The sequence below is a fragment of the Anastrepha obliqua genome, chromosome 3, assembly GCF_027943255.1.
Source record: "Anastrepha obliqua isolate idAnaObli1 chromosome 3, idAnaObli1_1.0, whole genome shotgun sequence".
Lineage (NCBI taxonomy): Eukaryota > Metazoa > Arthropoda > Insecta > Diptera > Tephritidae > Anastrepha > Anastrepha obliqua.
The window spans coordinates 123,172,945-123,189,321 of record NC_072894.1 but is presented as its reverse complement, the minus strand read 5'-3'; the positions used below and the strand labels follow the sequence as shown (position 1 = coordinate 123,189,321).

General features: G+C 37.2%; 1 protein-coding gene across 1 annotated transcript; it reads left to right on the top strand.

The window, feature by feature from the left end:
* Window positions 1-2,530: 2,530 nt before the first annotated feature.
* On the top strand, window positions 2,531-15,574 carry LOC129242188 (uncharacterized). The gene is made up of 2 exons (XM_054878750.1): window positions 2,531-2,898; window positions 15,490-15,574. Exons 1-2 carry the CDS (start codon window positions 2,531-2,533, stop codon window positions 15,572-15,574), a joined length of 453 nt encoding a protein of 150 aa, XP_054734725.1.
* The last annotated feature ends 803 nt before the right edge of the window (window positions 15,575-16,377 follow it).

Below are 16,377 nucleotides of genomic sequence, written 5' to 3'. Positions count from 1 at the left end.
CAAGAGTTGTACGTCAAAGAAAAGTCACATCGACTGAGAATATTGCCGTTGTTTGCAAAAGTGCGCAGGAGAACGACCCAACCCTTGCTGTGAAAATGAGCCCTTCGCTGACTTCAACTGGACGCATTTTGCATCAAGACTTGTACAATATTCAACAGATTCAAGACTGAGCTCTCGACATGAATGAGGATGTTAATAAGCAAAATTGATATACGATGGACAACTCCAACTTACAAGAGGTTGATCAAGCATTCGCAAAAAAATACTCTATGGTGTGTATGCTAGTTCGGCGGCGTCTTTTGTGTGTATGCCTTCGACAACGTCGTTAGTGGGGCCAGCACCGTCAACCGCTTCCGCTGTGGCGCTCAAATATTGCTAGCCTGGTACAATATATGCTAGAATCTAAAGGAACCTAGAACTATGGTTGTAACGTAACCTCAACAATTATGCGAAGGCAGAGACACGATGGTAATGAACGCATATACCTTAATTGGTAGTACCGAGTAGAATATCTGTACTGGTAGTACCGAGGGGAAAGTGCAGATCGTAGGCGCTAGCGCATCTTGGCTCAAAGCCAAGCCGAGTATCTTGCATGTAAATCGAGCGTGAGTAGAAGTCAGCTCATACGCATTCTTAGAATATACCAACAAAAAAATCCTCATCCGCAAATACTATAGTTTGATAGTAGCCAATTCCTTGTCTCTTCACCCTTATTATGTGGAGGACGTTTGGTTCTAGCGGTGAATACAACGGTGGACACTCTGAATGAACCACTTGAGAGTATGGTTATTTCTTACGAAGGTGATGTAAATTAACTTCCGAGATTGTACAAAATTCTGACTATGCACAATAATTTTTCTTGTAGTTCTTTCAGAATCGAAGGTCTATACCAACACGCGGAAATCAATCAATATCCTCAAATTTGGCGTAGCAAAGGCTGTTGCTTAAATTCAGTTGGATCTATTCGGCAGAGTCATTGAGACAGACAGCATTGATAAAATGTAGCAAGACGAACAGCAAGCGAATATAACTGACGATTGAGCATCACGACCTCCAGACATAATTACCAAGATGGTATCCCAGTAGGATGAACTGTCGGACTTGAGGTGATTGCTTTTACACCTCGCTGGAAAACCGCTGTTAAATTTAAACGATTACGTATTTCGTAAATAGTGGCATACATACTACTGTGTCCAAAAAATAAGGTGACATTGTATTTATTTTGAAAATTCTTTATTTATTCTTCCAAATCAATTTCATCCCCTTCAAAGTAATCCCCTCCCGACACAATGCACTTATGCCAACGTTTTTTCCAATTTTCGAAACACTGGTTGTAGTCACTTTCCGGGATGGCCTTCAGTTCCGTCTTCGTTGCGGCTTGAATCTCCTCTATCGTGTCAAAACGGTGTCCCCGGAGCGGTCTTTTGAGCCTGCTGAACAGCCAGAAGTCGCACGGTGTCAGATCAGGTGAATACGGTGGTTGCGGAACGATATGGGTTGAGTTTTTGATGAAATGATCACGAATTACGAGTCCAAAAAATTCAATGTTTTCGGTACCAGTCGAGATTTGACGCGCTTGAGGCCCAAAACATCCTTCAAAATGGTATTGACTGAGCCTTTCGATATGCCGACATCATCAGCAAGGTCTCTAATCGTTAATCGACGGTTTTTCAACACCAAATCTTTGATTTGTTGGACGTGAGCTTCGTCAGTTGAGGTTGATGGTCGCCCAGGACGCTCTTCGTCTTCGACACGTTCACGACCGGCTTGGAACTCACTATACCACTTGTAAACATTTTTTTTAGACATAGAAAGGCTTTCTGCACCATCCTCAACGTATCCGAAAATTGATTCCGCAAACAAAATTTAATGCAAATTCTTTGCTCAACAAATTTCGACATTGCAAAAAACGAGAAACTCACTTTTAGCAGCTCACAAAACGACGCGTATCTCAAACAGTAAATGAATATTTCACATGAAATTTGACATAGATGTCACTCACAGTACTACCAACCTAAAAAAAAAAAGAATTCTCCTAATCCTTCAAAGCGCGCAGTTTAAAATCAAATGTCACCTTATTTTTTGGACACAGTAGTATATATAAATGGCGTTTACCTCCTGTGCGTCTTAATGTTTTCCGTAAATGGAGGGACCTACAGTTTTACGCTGCCTCCGATCGATAGATTGGCTTTATGGAGAGCTTTTTCATGGCAGGAATACATTTGGAGTTTTTCAATTGTCTGCCGACGCGCGACTGTCATTCAAAAACAAATTGTGTACTAATTTTTGTTTCGTGCCTGGAATCTCGAACCTGCGCACTTCCGAATCGTAGTCAGGCACCAACCCATAAGGCATGCATAGGCCTTTTAAATAAAATAAGACTTTCGTTAATAACTCACACACAGCATGTTGCATTCTACCTGGTGATTTTTTAGCTATTATCTTTTTAAACAGTTGGTTTAAAGAGCTGACGCACGTTTCGTGCTTTGTTTCACTGTCAAACATCTTCAGTTTGGTCTATAATTTAACCATGAATCGTCTTACAAACGAACAACGCTTGCAAATCATTGGATTTTATTATAAAAATGCGTGTTCTGTTAAGAAAGTTTATCGCGCGTTTCTTCCATTTTATGGTCAGTTTAATCGACCCACTGAAGCGGCTATTCGAGCTATTGTGACTAAATTTAGAACCAAATTTACATTATTGGGCATCAAACCACCAATGCGCTTACGTAGAGTGCGAACTGAAGAAAATATCGCAGCTGTATCGGCCAGTGTTAATGATGACCATCAATTATCGATTCGTCGCCGTTCGCAGCAATTGGGCCTCTTTTACTCCACAACGTGGAAAACTTTGCGAAGGGATTTAGGTGTGACGCCTTTCAAAATACAGCTGATGCAAGAATTGAAGCCGAACGACCTACCGCAACGCAGAATTTTTGGTGAATGGGCTCTAGGAAACTTGGCCGAAGATCCACTTTTTTTTCGAAAAATTGTGTTAAGTAACGAAGCTCATTTTTGGATCAATGGGTACGTAAATAAGCAGAATTGTCGATTTTGGAGTGAAGATCAGCCAGAAGAATTGCAAGAGCTACCAATGTATCCAGAAAAGGTCACAGTTTGGTGTGGTTTATGGGCTGGAGGCATCATTGGACCGTACTTCTTCAAAGATGCTGCGAATCGTAACGTAACTGTGAATGGTGAGCGCTACCGTGAAATGAGCAAGAGCTCGACTTGCATGACATGTAGTTTCAGCAAGACGGTGCCACATGCCACACAGCACGCGTAACAATGGACTTGTTGAGAGGCGAGTTCGGTGAACATTTTATTTCACGTTCGACCGGTCGATCGATATAACGCCTTTAGATTATTTTTTGTGGGGCTATGTTAAAGCTCATGTCTATTCAGACAAGCCTGCTTCAATTAACGCATTGGAAGACAACATTAAAGCATTTATATGTGAGTTACCGGCCGAAACATTGGAAAGAGTATGTCAAAATTGGACTAAGCGGATGGACCATTTGAAGCGCAGTCGCGGTCAACATTTGCATGAAATAATTTTCAAACATAAAATTATATGGACTGTAATATAGATTTAAATAAAAATTTCATGCATTTGTCTGAATTTTACGTGAGTTTTATTGAAAAACTTTCCTATAGCTCTTGAAAAATCACCCTATATTTCGACCCGCGCCCTTATTGGAAAACTCTGCACTATACTCAGAAAAATATTGATTTACATGCTAATTTATTATATCTGTATTCTCTTGGTCTAACTGCCATCTTTAGGTACCTAAGCTATTATTGAATACACTTTAGATTCTAAGAATTTGCTTTCGCCTTTTGGCCTTGCATTGCTGCGCTTCTTGTAAATAAACACTGCTCACTCTGCTATTTCTTTTATTGTAGTAGAATTTAAACACATTTTTTTTTTTCTCTATTCAACATTTAATTATTCTATTCACGTGAAGTTGGAATTTTTGTATGTTTGTGTTGTTGTGGTTATGCAAGCAATACTGACGAACTGCAACTGCAGCATAATTGGTCGTTTTGTTGTGCAAATAATTGCAAGCAATTTCCTCTACAATACTCCAGGCATTCAATTCACTGCACTGAATTGCTTTTTTATCGCCTTTCTTCTATTTTCGAAGTAATATAAGCTGAAGTTTTACACCATCTAAGTTTACATTTTTCTTTCTCTCTAAATTTTCACGCTTTTATTATTTCGATGTATTTTGTTAAGCAGCTCTTAGGTTTCCGTTTGGCACTTTCCGTGTAGATTTTCAGTACACATATCCTTGTTTCCACTTATGTTCATGTAGAAGTCGTACAGGGTATTTCGAGTTTGAGCTGCCTTTCTTAAATTCAAATTAAACGCATTTTTTGAACGAAAATTCATTATCTATTGAGTACTTCGAGTGTCTGCCGTTCGTGAATTATAAACGAAAATTTCCAAATTTTCCTTTTGTATGCGCCTACAGCCGTCAATTATTTTAGTAGAGTTTTCAATGCTATTTAGGCAATATGATTCAATGATATTTTCCAAATCTTCAATTGTTTTTTGTTTATTTATTATATGTATATAATCTCTATATTTCAGATATAAAAATTCTATTTCCCCTCGGAAAAGAGGCAATAATAGAAAAAAAAACTTGGCGGTGATGTGAACTGACGGCAGAAGTGAAAATTAAATCAAACAAACAACAGTGAATTATCTAATCAATTATTAAATTATTTATCAAATTAATAGCCATAGCAAAAATTAAATTGTTACGATAAAAAACAAAAATAAAAATTCCAATATGCGCAAATGGTTTAAACTATTTTATGGTCCCTCTTTAGCTCATGGGCGATGCTACGACTACTAACATCCCGGTCAACTTAGATTTATCGACATTTTCTTTAACATCAAAAATGCCTGAACGGAATCTAGGTAACCAAAATTGCAAGTAATTCGCTGTTATAGCATCAGCACCACAAACACCATTCATAATTTTAGCGACCTCGCTTGCACCGAAAATGCACCGAATTTTCTCTTTGTTGAGTTCCATTGTTAACACTCTGTAACTCACAACTGAATGGAACACACAAAAAACAGTAAACGATTTCTTTTAGTGTGAAATGTCACCTTGACAACGAGCATAAACTTTATTTTATTTAATAAACACTTTACGAGATATCGATCATTAGAGTCATCTACCGAGAAAATAATGTATTTCTTTTTCCCCAAGCTAATACATATTTAATTTGCCGAATAGATCGCGGCATCTGTCAAAGAGTAGCTCCACGAAGATGTTAAATCGGGCTATTTCAGCGACCAAATTGCTGAAATTATTTTTATTTGGATTTTCGTTTGTATTTACTTTCGTGTATTTTTTATACTATAACAGAAAACACATATTTTTCTTCTTAATTGGCGCGATAACCGCTTACGTGATTTTGGCCGAGTTTAACAAAGCGCACCAGTCATTTCTTGCTCGTGCTAACCGGCACCAATTGGACACACCAAGTGAAGCCAAGTCCTTTTCCACCTGATCTTTCCAACGCAGAGGAGGCCTTCCTCTTCCTCTACTACCACCAGCTGGTACCGCATCGAATACTTTCAAAGCCGGAGCGTTTGTATCCATTTGGACGACATGACCCAGCCAACGTAGCCGCTGGATCTTTATTCGCTACGCTATATCTATGTCGTCTTAAAGCTCGAACAGCTCATCGTTCTATCGTCTGCGATATTCGCCGTTGCCAACGTGCAAAGGTCCAAAAATCTTACGCAGAATCTTTCTCTCAAACACTCCAAGCGTCGCTTCATCGGATGTTGTCATAGTCTAAGCTTCTGCGCCATACGTTAGGACGGACATGATGAGAGTCTTGTAGAGCATTAGTTTTGTTCGTCGAGAGAGGACTTTACTGCTCATTTGCCTACTTAGTCCAAAGTTGCACATTTCCCGTTCTCTACGTACCGCCGCCTAAGAAGAAATCGGATTCCGGCGAGCCCAAAAAAACAGTTGGTATGACGAGGAATGTCATGCTGCCGCAGAAAGAAAGGATGCCGCCTGCAGAGCGACGCTTCGATCGGGCGAAACGCGAGCCATGTGGGATCGCTATAGAGAGATAAAAAAGGAAGAGAGACGTATTATCCGAAAGAAGAAACGAGAGGCCGAAATACGTGAGTGCGATGTGCTTGAGATGCTGGCCAATAGGAACAACGCCCGAAAATTGTACCAGAAAGTTCGGCGGCTTACAGAAGGTTTTAAGACCGGGGCGTGTGCATCTCTGTGCATCTCTGGCGCCTTAAGGACTACTCCAAACAAAGCGCTGGAAGTGATAATCAACTTACCTGCCCTAAATCTGGTAGGAAAACACGTGGCCGCCGCCTCGGCGCTCAGATTAAAAAGTATGGCGCTATGGAAAGACCGGTGCTTTGGCCACGCTTCCATTTTGCACTCTGTGAATAGTCATAAACAAGAAATAGACTACTCTATCCCTAGACTCACCTTTGAAAGACTCTTCAAGACGAGTATACCGTCAAGAAGGGAGTGGCATACAAGAAGGCCATGGAGAAGGGGGGAATTAAACTTTTACACAGACGGCTCCAAGCTAGACGATAAGGTCGGCTACGGAGTTTTCTCGAAGGAATTAGGACTGGAACTATCCGTTCGACTACCAGACTACTGCAGCGTCTATCAGGCAGAGGCATTAGCTATAAAAGAAGTGGCTACATACCTAAATACGCACGCCCTAACAAAAACGATCATAAATATATTCTCGGATAGCCAGGCGGCCATCAAATCAATGAATGCGGCATCACTAAGATCGAAGGTTGCACAGGAATGCCGGGCAGCTCTAAATGATATTAGTGACGTATTCAAGGTCAGCCTTATTTGGGTTCCGGGACATAGAGATATTGAGGGAAACTGTAAAGCAGATGAGCTAGCCAGAAAGGGTACCGCTCTCCAACTGCTGATACGTGTCTAACAGCTAGGCTACTATGGCCGCAAATAAACAAGAAAAGAACAAAGGAATTGCTTAGTCTCTCAAGAGACAATATCTCGAAGGTCGTGGCTTGCTTAACCGGTCACTGGCTATTTGGCAGGCATTCCTCGAGGCTAGGAGTCTTCTCCCATGAATATTGCAGAAGTTGCAGAGATGAGGAAGAGGAAGAAACAGTTGAGCACTTCCTCTGCAATTGTCCAGCCCTAGCTAAAATCAGAGCAGGTTGTCTAGGTAAATACTTTTTTAATTCTCTTACAGAACTGTCTGGCGTGGGGTTGACATCAATACTACGCTTCATAAGAGCCACGAAATGGTTCCACGAAGGAGGATAAACGAGGTTCCCGTGTAGCACAGTGGTATCACAATGGACCTGTAAGGTCTAAGTGAGTTGGTCGTGCAGACCGACTACCACCATAACCTAACCTAACCTAAGACCGGGGCGTTTTCCTGTAAGAACAAAGACGGCGAACTGGTGACTGACATCCAGAGCAATCTTAAATTATGGATGGACATATGAACGTAAATAAAAAAGAAAGAAACTCACAAACTGCTCATAAAAGTTTCACTTGTTTAGTTCGAATTTTTTAATAAATTCCAGGAATGCATTTTTATAGTCAATTAAATTTTAGTGTCGGCTGTTTTTTAATAGATTGACAACTTAAAATGGTAATACAAAACAGAAATAATTTAAAATGATTTTTTTTTTAATCCGGTGTATAATTCATGTCATATATTTTTGAAATGATATCTGACATATGGCTGCTGCGGCTACAAGTTGCATGGTCCATTCGAACAGTCCATTTTTTGACCACGTTTTCCAATAAATCTGCATAATAAATCTAAATGGGCCCAATGAGAAAAAATGCGCCCAAAAAGATCGCTATTTGTCTTATCTGCCTTTGAACGAGCTGTATTTATAAGCACGTAAGCCAAGACCTTTATATAAAATTTTCTACCTAGTCGAAGGAGAAAGGCCAGCAAGTTGAGAACGACGACGAATCGACATTTCGGCGTCTTCTTCAACACTTCGCTCTATGAACTTCGTGAACAGACTTTTTTCAAAGTAAATTCAACAATTTTTAACCGTTGTTCTGGGGTTAAACGATTCACGATGACTTGCCAAATCTTACTGCACGGAAACGTCAACCCGTAATTATCGATATCAATGGTTCTCATGCAGCAAAAGAAAAAACTCCCGGTATAACAAAGGGAAAGTTTAAAGTCACTTGAAATTCGCCTTAATTTTAGGTAGGTTTTGTTTTGTTGAGAGTGTTATGCTTTTTCTCCCATGTAATGAATGCTCGAATTCTTTTATATGACAGAAAAAGAAATTCGCAAGACTACCACCGTAGCCGAATGGGTTCGGAAGTCTTTTATATTCAACAAAATTCTCAACATCGGTAAAATATTTTGTTAAAATTTGTTAAATTTTTTTTAAACTTTGCCGAAAGTTTGCAATCTTGATATATAAAGTTTATGTTACGCAATGAACTGATTTTTACAATAAAATTTACGAGAAACATTAAGCATGAAAATTATTGCGAATATTTTAAAAATTATGCAAACGCGAGCTTATATCTCGATATCTCAATCCATTGACGACAGACTTGTTTCCAACTGTATATTTTTCAATATTTTTTTACATTAAAAACGAACTCACTTTATTCAATTGCAAAATTTTTACTTAATCCTCCATCTTGAAAGATTCTGTGCTGGAAGTTGTACGCCTGTGCCAGCTTGAATTGGTAAAAGTGTACTAACAAAATTTTTTCCTGTTCCCTTTTGTTTTTTTTTCGTTTTCAGTTTTTAAGTTTCGTATTAACTCAAGTGCGGACCGAAATGAAAACACACACACTAACTTAAATATCTGTATGTACATATGTATGTATGTGGGTGTGAATACTCGTATATGTATGCGTGTTCAAGTGCAATTTCAATGTTGAATTCAAGCCATAAATACGTGCATGTCCATGTGTATGTGTGTGGAGGTATACTTGGTATTCTGATACATTTCTCCAAAGTCAATTTATTTTTGAAGTGAACTCGTTAATTTTTTTCTACTGATAGTCTTTCCTTGCATCCAATTTAACTAAAGTGAAAACAATGTGCGTATATTTGCAATAAATCTCCCCATCTACATGTACATACAGGTTCACCGGAAAAGTCGTCTTAATTATGAAATTTCTGAATAGTGTTCTTAGAATAATGTAATTCAATAGACTCAGTAGGTAACCACATAACGAAAGGTGGATGGATGGAACACTGCCTGCTTAGTACTTGGCATAATTTGAGCAAATAATGAGAATTCGTACCAGGAATATTTGTGCGGTCATGACGAGAATGAATAAATACAAAAATACAAAAATAATTGGCGCGTACACTCCTGTTAGGTATTTGACCGAGCTCCTCCTATTATTTGTGATGTGCGTCTTGATGCTGTGCTGAACGGCAAATGGTTTTATGAGGGTCGTTTTTCATGGCAGATATATACTCGGAGGTTTGAGGGGCGCCCGCTATTAGAAAAAATTTGTTTCTATTATTTGATGTTCATGTATGGAGTTTCGTAGCCGTCATTCGGCTACGGCAGCTGCCGAATAATAATTAATAGAACTTAGATTGTTAATTTTTTTGATTTAGCCACGCACATCCTTGACCAAAAGTGTTAAGTATCCCATTAATTACTGAATTTGTCGTTTTAGAAAGTGAAGTAATGATTTTTCATTAATAAATCAGAGTAAATAAAAGGAATTAACTATCAAAACAATAGTAATTAGTAGGCCCACCCTTTGGTTTGATAACAGCAGCAATCCTCTGGTGCATGCAGCGTACAAGTTTTGCACATTCGTCTGTACTTATGACACTCCACTCTTGAATTAAAACGTTTCTCAGCGCTATTTGTGATGTTATGCTATGTTCCTTTAACTTAAACGTTTTAAAATAGCCCTCGTGTGCTTTATGGGGTTTAGATCTTGGGACTGTGCTGGCCAACCTAACAAAACATCTAAACTAGTGGCGCCGAAAATGCGCGAAGCCAAAAGTACAGTTCCTAATAAATTTATTAACTTTTCATTCTCTAAGTGATCCTCGCAAATGAACATTTCTCCGACACTATCAGCAGCCGTACAGCCCCAATACATAATGGTGCCTCCCCCATGCTAAACAGTGGGCACCACGCATTCTGGATGGTATTCCTCGGTAACCCATCGTCTCACGAACGTCACACCAGGAGTTCCAAATACCAGTAGGAAAAAAAAAAGAATTGATGATTTGAAATTGATGAAGATTTGGACTAGGGTAAGAACCCGACATAAATGATTGAATTTCGTGATGAGAGTGTATTACATTTTGAATTCCCATAAATAGTAAATATTATACTGATAATGCAAATCAAATTATATTATCAGTAATTTTACTGCAATTTTTTTCAGTAATCAGTAAAAAAATATTTTTACTGCAATTTTTTTCAGTAATCAGTAAAAGTTTACTGGTAATGAAAATTAAATTGCAATATCAGTAAAATATTATATTTACTGCATTTTTACTGGTACTGCAAAGTGCCCACCTATGGTCTTATCATAGCCGTGTAGATCCATAGGATCTTGCTAAGAGAAAGACCCCACGTTTTCCCAAAGACACCCTTGCACCGCCTGAAAGCTGTTAGCGCTTCCAAAGAAGTTTACTATCGCGGATTACTCCAAGATATTTGATTTTTTTGGCTAGCTGGACTGTGACTCCTTTTAGCTTAGGCAGTACGAGTCTATCAAGCTTCCGCCTTCTGGTAAAGAGGACAATACCAGTTTTGGTGGGATTAGCCCATTAGCACAGTACTAAGTGTCAGTTATACCCAGAATTTTCTGCAATTTTCTACAGATGTTCGTTAACAAACAGGCAACGTTGTCCGCATATGCTTGTGTGTAGTATCCATCATCATTTAAGGTGGTGAGTAGAGGATCGATCACCATGCACTAGTGAAATGGAGACAGTGCACAACCTTGGAGACAACCTCTATTAACCCTGAATGATACCAACAAATCCTCCTCTGCCCGCACCGAGACTCGAATGTGGTATAGCGCGAAGAAAGATGAGACATCTCGGCGGGTTGCGACCGGATTAGAGGCAGATACGCTTAGGTCTATCTTAGGTTTATTAAGGGCACTGGGGTTCGACGAGGTACTGTGAGAGGCAGAGGTCATAAAAGACCCTGAGGTCGAAGTGCAAACCTTATTTTATTTTATTTATTCATTAAATTCAATGCTACTTGTTTTGCTTTAAAAAGGGATTTTGACGTGATAACGTCCTATAATTCGATTTAGCCGGCTGCACGCACAAAAAAATGTGTCGTTACCTTGCTCATTAGTGTTACCTTGCTCATTTGTCGTTACCTGGCTCATTGCCGTTACCTTGAATGAACTGCAAGCGTAAGCGCGGAACGAACAAAGCAAACGAACGGCAACGTTCGACATCTTGCTCTCTCCTACTTAAATGAGCGTATATATGTATGTATATGCGCATATGTACATATATAAATTCACGTATTTGTATTTGCATATGCCTTCTTATTGATTATTATTAATTTGATTTACTTGAAGAATTTAAAATAAAACCAAGTTTGTTAATAATACCTGTTGTTTTATTGCTATTATTATTTTTTGACGTGATAACGTCTAATAATTCTATGTAGCCGGCTGCACGCACCAAAAAATGCGTCATTATCTTGCTCATGCGTCGTTATCTTGCTTGAACAGCATGTTATGCTATGTTATGTTATGTTATGTTATGTTATGTTATGTTATGTTATGTTATGTTATGTTATGTTATGTTATGTTAAAGTATTGTATATTAATATATGTTATGTTAATGTTACCTCATTCCTATATCCATACAAAATATCTATCAAACAAATAAAATTAAAATTTTCTTTTGAAAAATGCAACCATTCAATCAGTATTTTCTTATGACGTTATCACGTTAAACTATCGTCAGTAAACCGACTTTACAGACAACCTATTTTTTTAAAAACACAGACTTTTCGGGATTGAGATTCCTACTGAGTAAATAAGTACAAGTATTTAGTCTTCATCTACGAAGAACTTACCTCTGTACATTTATAGCGAAGACTTTTCTTGCAGGGTATGCAGGCATTAATTTATAATTTTTCGAGTGCATGCAATCTTTGTAGAAAAACATGATTTTTATGTAATTTTCTTGCTTTATAATTACTTCAAAAGTCATTTCTAAGAAAATTGTGTATTTTAAGTAACCAAATATTGGATTTATTTCACATTAAAAGCAATATTTTCCTGAATGTATGCAATTACTAAAAATATTGCTTTATTTTGATTAAAAGCCTAAAATTCATGCTATGAAATACCACATTTTGAGCAAAACAAATACCAACAAGGCAAAAAAAAATAATGGTAATTTTTAACTCTATGCTAATATTTGAAGCAAAATTATTTGCATGCAAACATAGAAAAAAAAAAACCATGAACATGCAATTGTACCACAACATTTGATTTGTGCGTGTGTGCTTCAAGATGCCTTAGTATAAGTTCTCATATTGAGAAAAATTAAAAGAAAAAAAAATGATTAAGAATGGCAAAATTTACTATCAAATTATGTGGAAGTCAAGTTGTTAACACACAGATTGAGAAGTTTTTAGTGCAAAATTTGGAAGCGATTCAGATGTAGATCTAAGATATTCAGGTTTTTCCGATCCTCCTTTACGATCCGCATTATACGTGACAGAAGATGACGCTCAAGAAGTGATTGCAACCCTCCCTTATTCTCCCCAAAAACCGCTGTTAATTTCACTGGCACACAAAAAAAAAAGTTGTCTGTACCACCTATCTACGGCCATGTTTTTCGACCCGCTGAATACGAATTTCAAGTCAGTTTGGGCCGTCCAGCCTTCAATTATGAGTAAATTGCAAAAAACCCCAAAAATTAGCGAAAATTCGAATAAAATAGCAAAAAATGGATAAAATAGCAGAAAATTCCTGCTGAAAAAAATTGAAAAAAATCTTTTAAACACAATTAAATACATTTTATTGTATTGTTTATTAAAAAAATACAGGATTAAAATCTGAAAATGCAAAAAAAATTGTAAAATTGTAATTAGAAAAATGATTTTCCTAACTTTCAAAGTGTTGTCCGGTGGTATCGAACTCTTTTATTTTCAAATGATCTACGGAGAGGATTTCTCTTTCGTTTGTTATTATCTTTTGGTATATCTCTTTTGAGTGTCCAGCAATAGTCTGCCATCATGTTGATATTTCAATTTCCTTGATACCTAGTCTCCATTTCACTTATGTGTTGATGAAAGCGTTCTCCCTGTTCTTCACTGTACTCCCCAAGATTCTCAGGAGAGTACTCGATGTGAGAATCTAGGAAGTTTAATTTTAGATTCATTAAGTATCCTAAGTTTTTGTAATTTGTCACTAATTATTCTACTATTGTCCTGTAATTTTCACTTTTATTATTTCCTAAAAAGTTATGACACACATTTTTTAAGCTTACCCAAGCTGCTCTCTCCGTATCATTCATTTTACCTATAAAATTAGCATCCTGAAATAGAGTTCTAATTTGGGGTCCATTAAAAATTCCCTGTTTTAATTTGGCATCACTTATCGCCGGAAACTTTTCTCTCAAGTACAGAAAACAATCACCATCCTTTCCAGAGCTTTGAAATATTGTTTCATGAGACCTAATTTGATGTGAAGTGGCGGTAGCAGATAGCTTGAAGGCTAAATTAATAGTGTTCGTATTACATTTTGAGTACCGACATTTAATTGCACTCTCGTAGGCTATTCTTTTTTCACATAGTGATTCTTTCTGTCTCTGGTATCCCACAAACATAGAAAGCAAGGATATTTTGTGAATCCCGATTGTTGGCCTAAAAGAGGTGTTGCGATTTTGAGATCCCCGCAAATTTGCCATTGGTGTTCTGAATACTTTATCTTGTCCAATACAATTTCCAAATTTTCATAGGTCTCCTTAAGCTTCGTCGAAAGGGCTATTGGAATTGGCGCTAATATGTTTCCAATGTGAAGCAAGACAGCTTTGAGACTTCTAGTTGATGAATCTATAAAGAGTCTCCACTCATCGTCTTTATAGATATTAGGTTTTAATTCATCAACCAAGCTTTTAACATTGGAACAGTACACCACCGAGTTCTCATCGTCCTTTGTGAAAAACCTCCGGAACTCCTCTTCTCTATTCCGATAAAAGTAAGTACGATCGAAATTAGTAAGTAACGGATCAAAATACATAAAAAATTATGCTTTCCTTAGATCTCAAAATTGTTTTTTTTTGCCAAAACATCGAATTTTTGCTATTTTTTGGATTTGTTTGCAATTTACTCGAAATTGAAGGCTGGACGGCCCAAACTGTCTTGAAATTCGTATTCAGCGGGTCGAAAAACATGCCCGTAGATAGGTGGCGCCCGGTGTACAGACAATTTTTTTTTTGTGTGCCGGTGTTTTTAATAAATCGCTCTCTGCTGAATTATTTCTATATGTGTGGAAGTGGGTTCCTATAACTCCACCCTTTGAAAGTGGGAATAAGTATAAAGTCAAAAATGATGGACCTATTACGAAATTGTTAACAATTGAAAAATTATTTGAAACTGTTGTTGAGACAAATCGATATTGCCAATTATAGACCAATTTCTCAATTATCTGCAGTTTCTAAACACTTTGAATGTGTTGGCCAAGGCGAGTTGCATTTTTTGGCTTAAAACGTCTAATTAGTCCTAGCCAGCATAGTTTTGTAGTTGCTAGATCTATGTTATCTAACCTGTTAGTCTTTTCTGAACATTTCCACGCAAGCTTTCAGAGTGGATACCAAACTGACTCGATCTACAGGGACATCTTAAAAGCCTTCAATAAAACATTCCATACGATTTTGATAACGTGGGCTTGCTTGGTTTTCGTTCGACCTTCCTAGATTGTATTCGATCTTATTTAATAAAAAGGAGCAGCTTAGAAGTCATCGATGGGATTTCTTCGAAACAGTTTATTGCCATATCTGGTGTACTTCAGGGAAGCATTTTAGGATCTCCGTTATTTGTTTAATTTATTGAAAAGATCTGTTCATATGTTTCCTCTGCTAAATTTCTTTTCTACGCGGGTGATCTAAGAGTTCTTGATGAAATAAGAAATTCAAGTGACTCTACCGTCTTACCGTCTGAGCTGGATAATTTATTTTTATGGTGTCTTATGAACCCTTTTTTTGTTAATATTGAAAAATGTCATAAAATCGCGTTTTTTAAGCTTCAAAAATGTATATTAATTATACAATTCTTGCTTTGTCAGATGTGATTAAAGATTTATGTTTGTTTTCAAAGCTCATTTCGATCACGTCACTCTTCGCGATTCACTGACCCATATACTTATCCATTATTATTATTAACTTATCATTCAGTCCATATAAATCGAGTGGAGAGGGTGCAAAAAATTGTTGTGCATTTTGCACTCCCTTCACTGAATTTCTCAGAACCGATTCCATCATACGAATCTCGCTGTCGATGACGCCAGTGACGGAGGCACTCTTCAGGTATCATTTATCTGTGTTCTCGTAAATGGCAAAATTGACTACTGGATCTTTTAGAAATACAACAATTTAATGTTCCTTGCAGAAATTTTCGTCGTTTTAAGATTTTTCGCATTGGCTTTAGTAGGAGATTATAAAGCTAATGCGCTACTCGCTAAACTTTTCACCCTTTCAACCTTTTTGGACTTGGACCTTTCTGGGGCCAAAGAGTGATTTCAAATGCAATTAAAAAATTACTTTCTTTGTATATTAACAAATCAAAATAATACTTCGAAAATGTTTGTTATTTTATTTTCATATATTACACTGCCCAACAGAATTGTAACTTTTGTCTGATGGCTAAGGTTTATTTACTAATTTCTCGTCGCTGATCCTAAATATACCCTCAAATAATTTGTGGCAGCTTTTGTTTACGAGATATAGCTTTCGTTAATAATCCATTGCATTTTAATGCTCATTTGCTGAAAAGTTATAAAAAAATTTTTTTTTATTATAATTTGACATGGTATCGTCGAGTTTGTGTAAATGATCCGAATTAATTTTGTTTCATTTGCGGTGTGTACATTTTTAAAGAATATCGATTAAATGTGACATCGTTCGTAATTACGGCTTATAAAAATTACTTTGGTCACCTAATGGAAATCAAAAATAAGCCTTGGATTTCTCAAAAGGAATGCAAAATATTCGTTGAGTTTCTACGTTTGCGGATAAATAAGAAAAAGATTAGATTGAGGTACGAAAATAACTGCCATTAATCAGAAAAATCGAGTCAAATAGGAATATCCTTGCATACGGTCGGCATATATACATGTTTTAAGCCCTAAGATATCA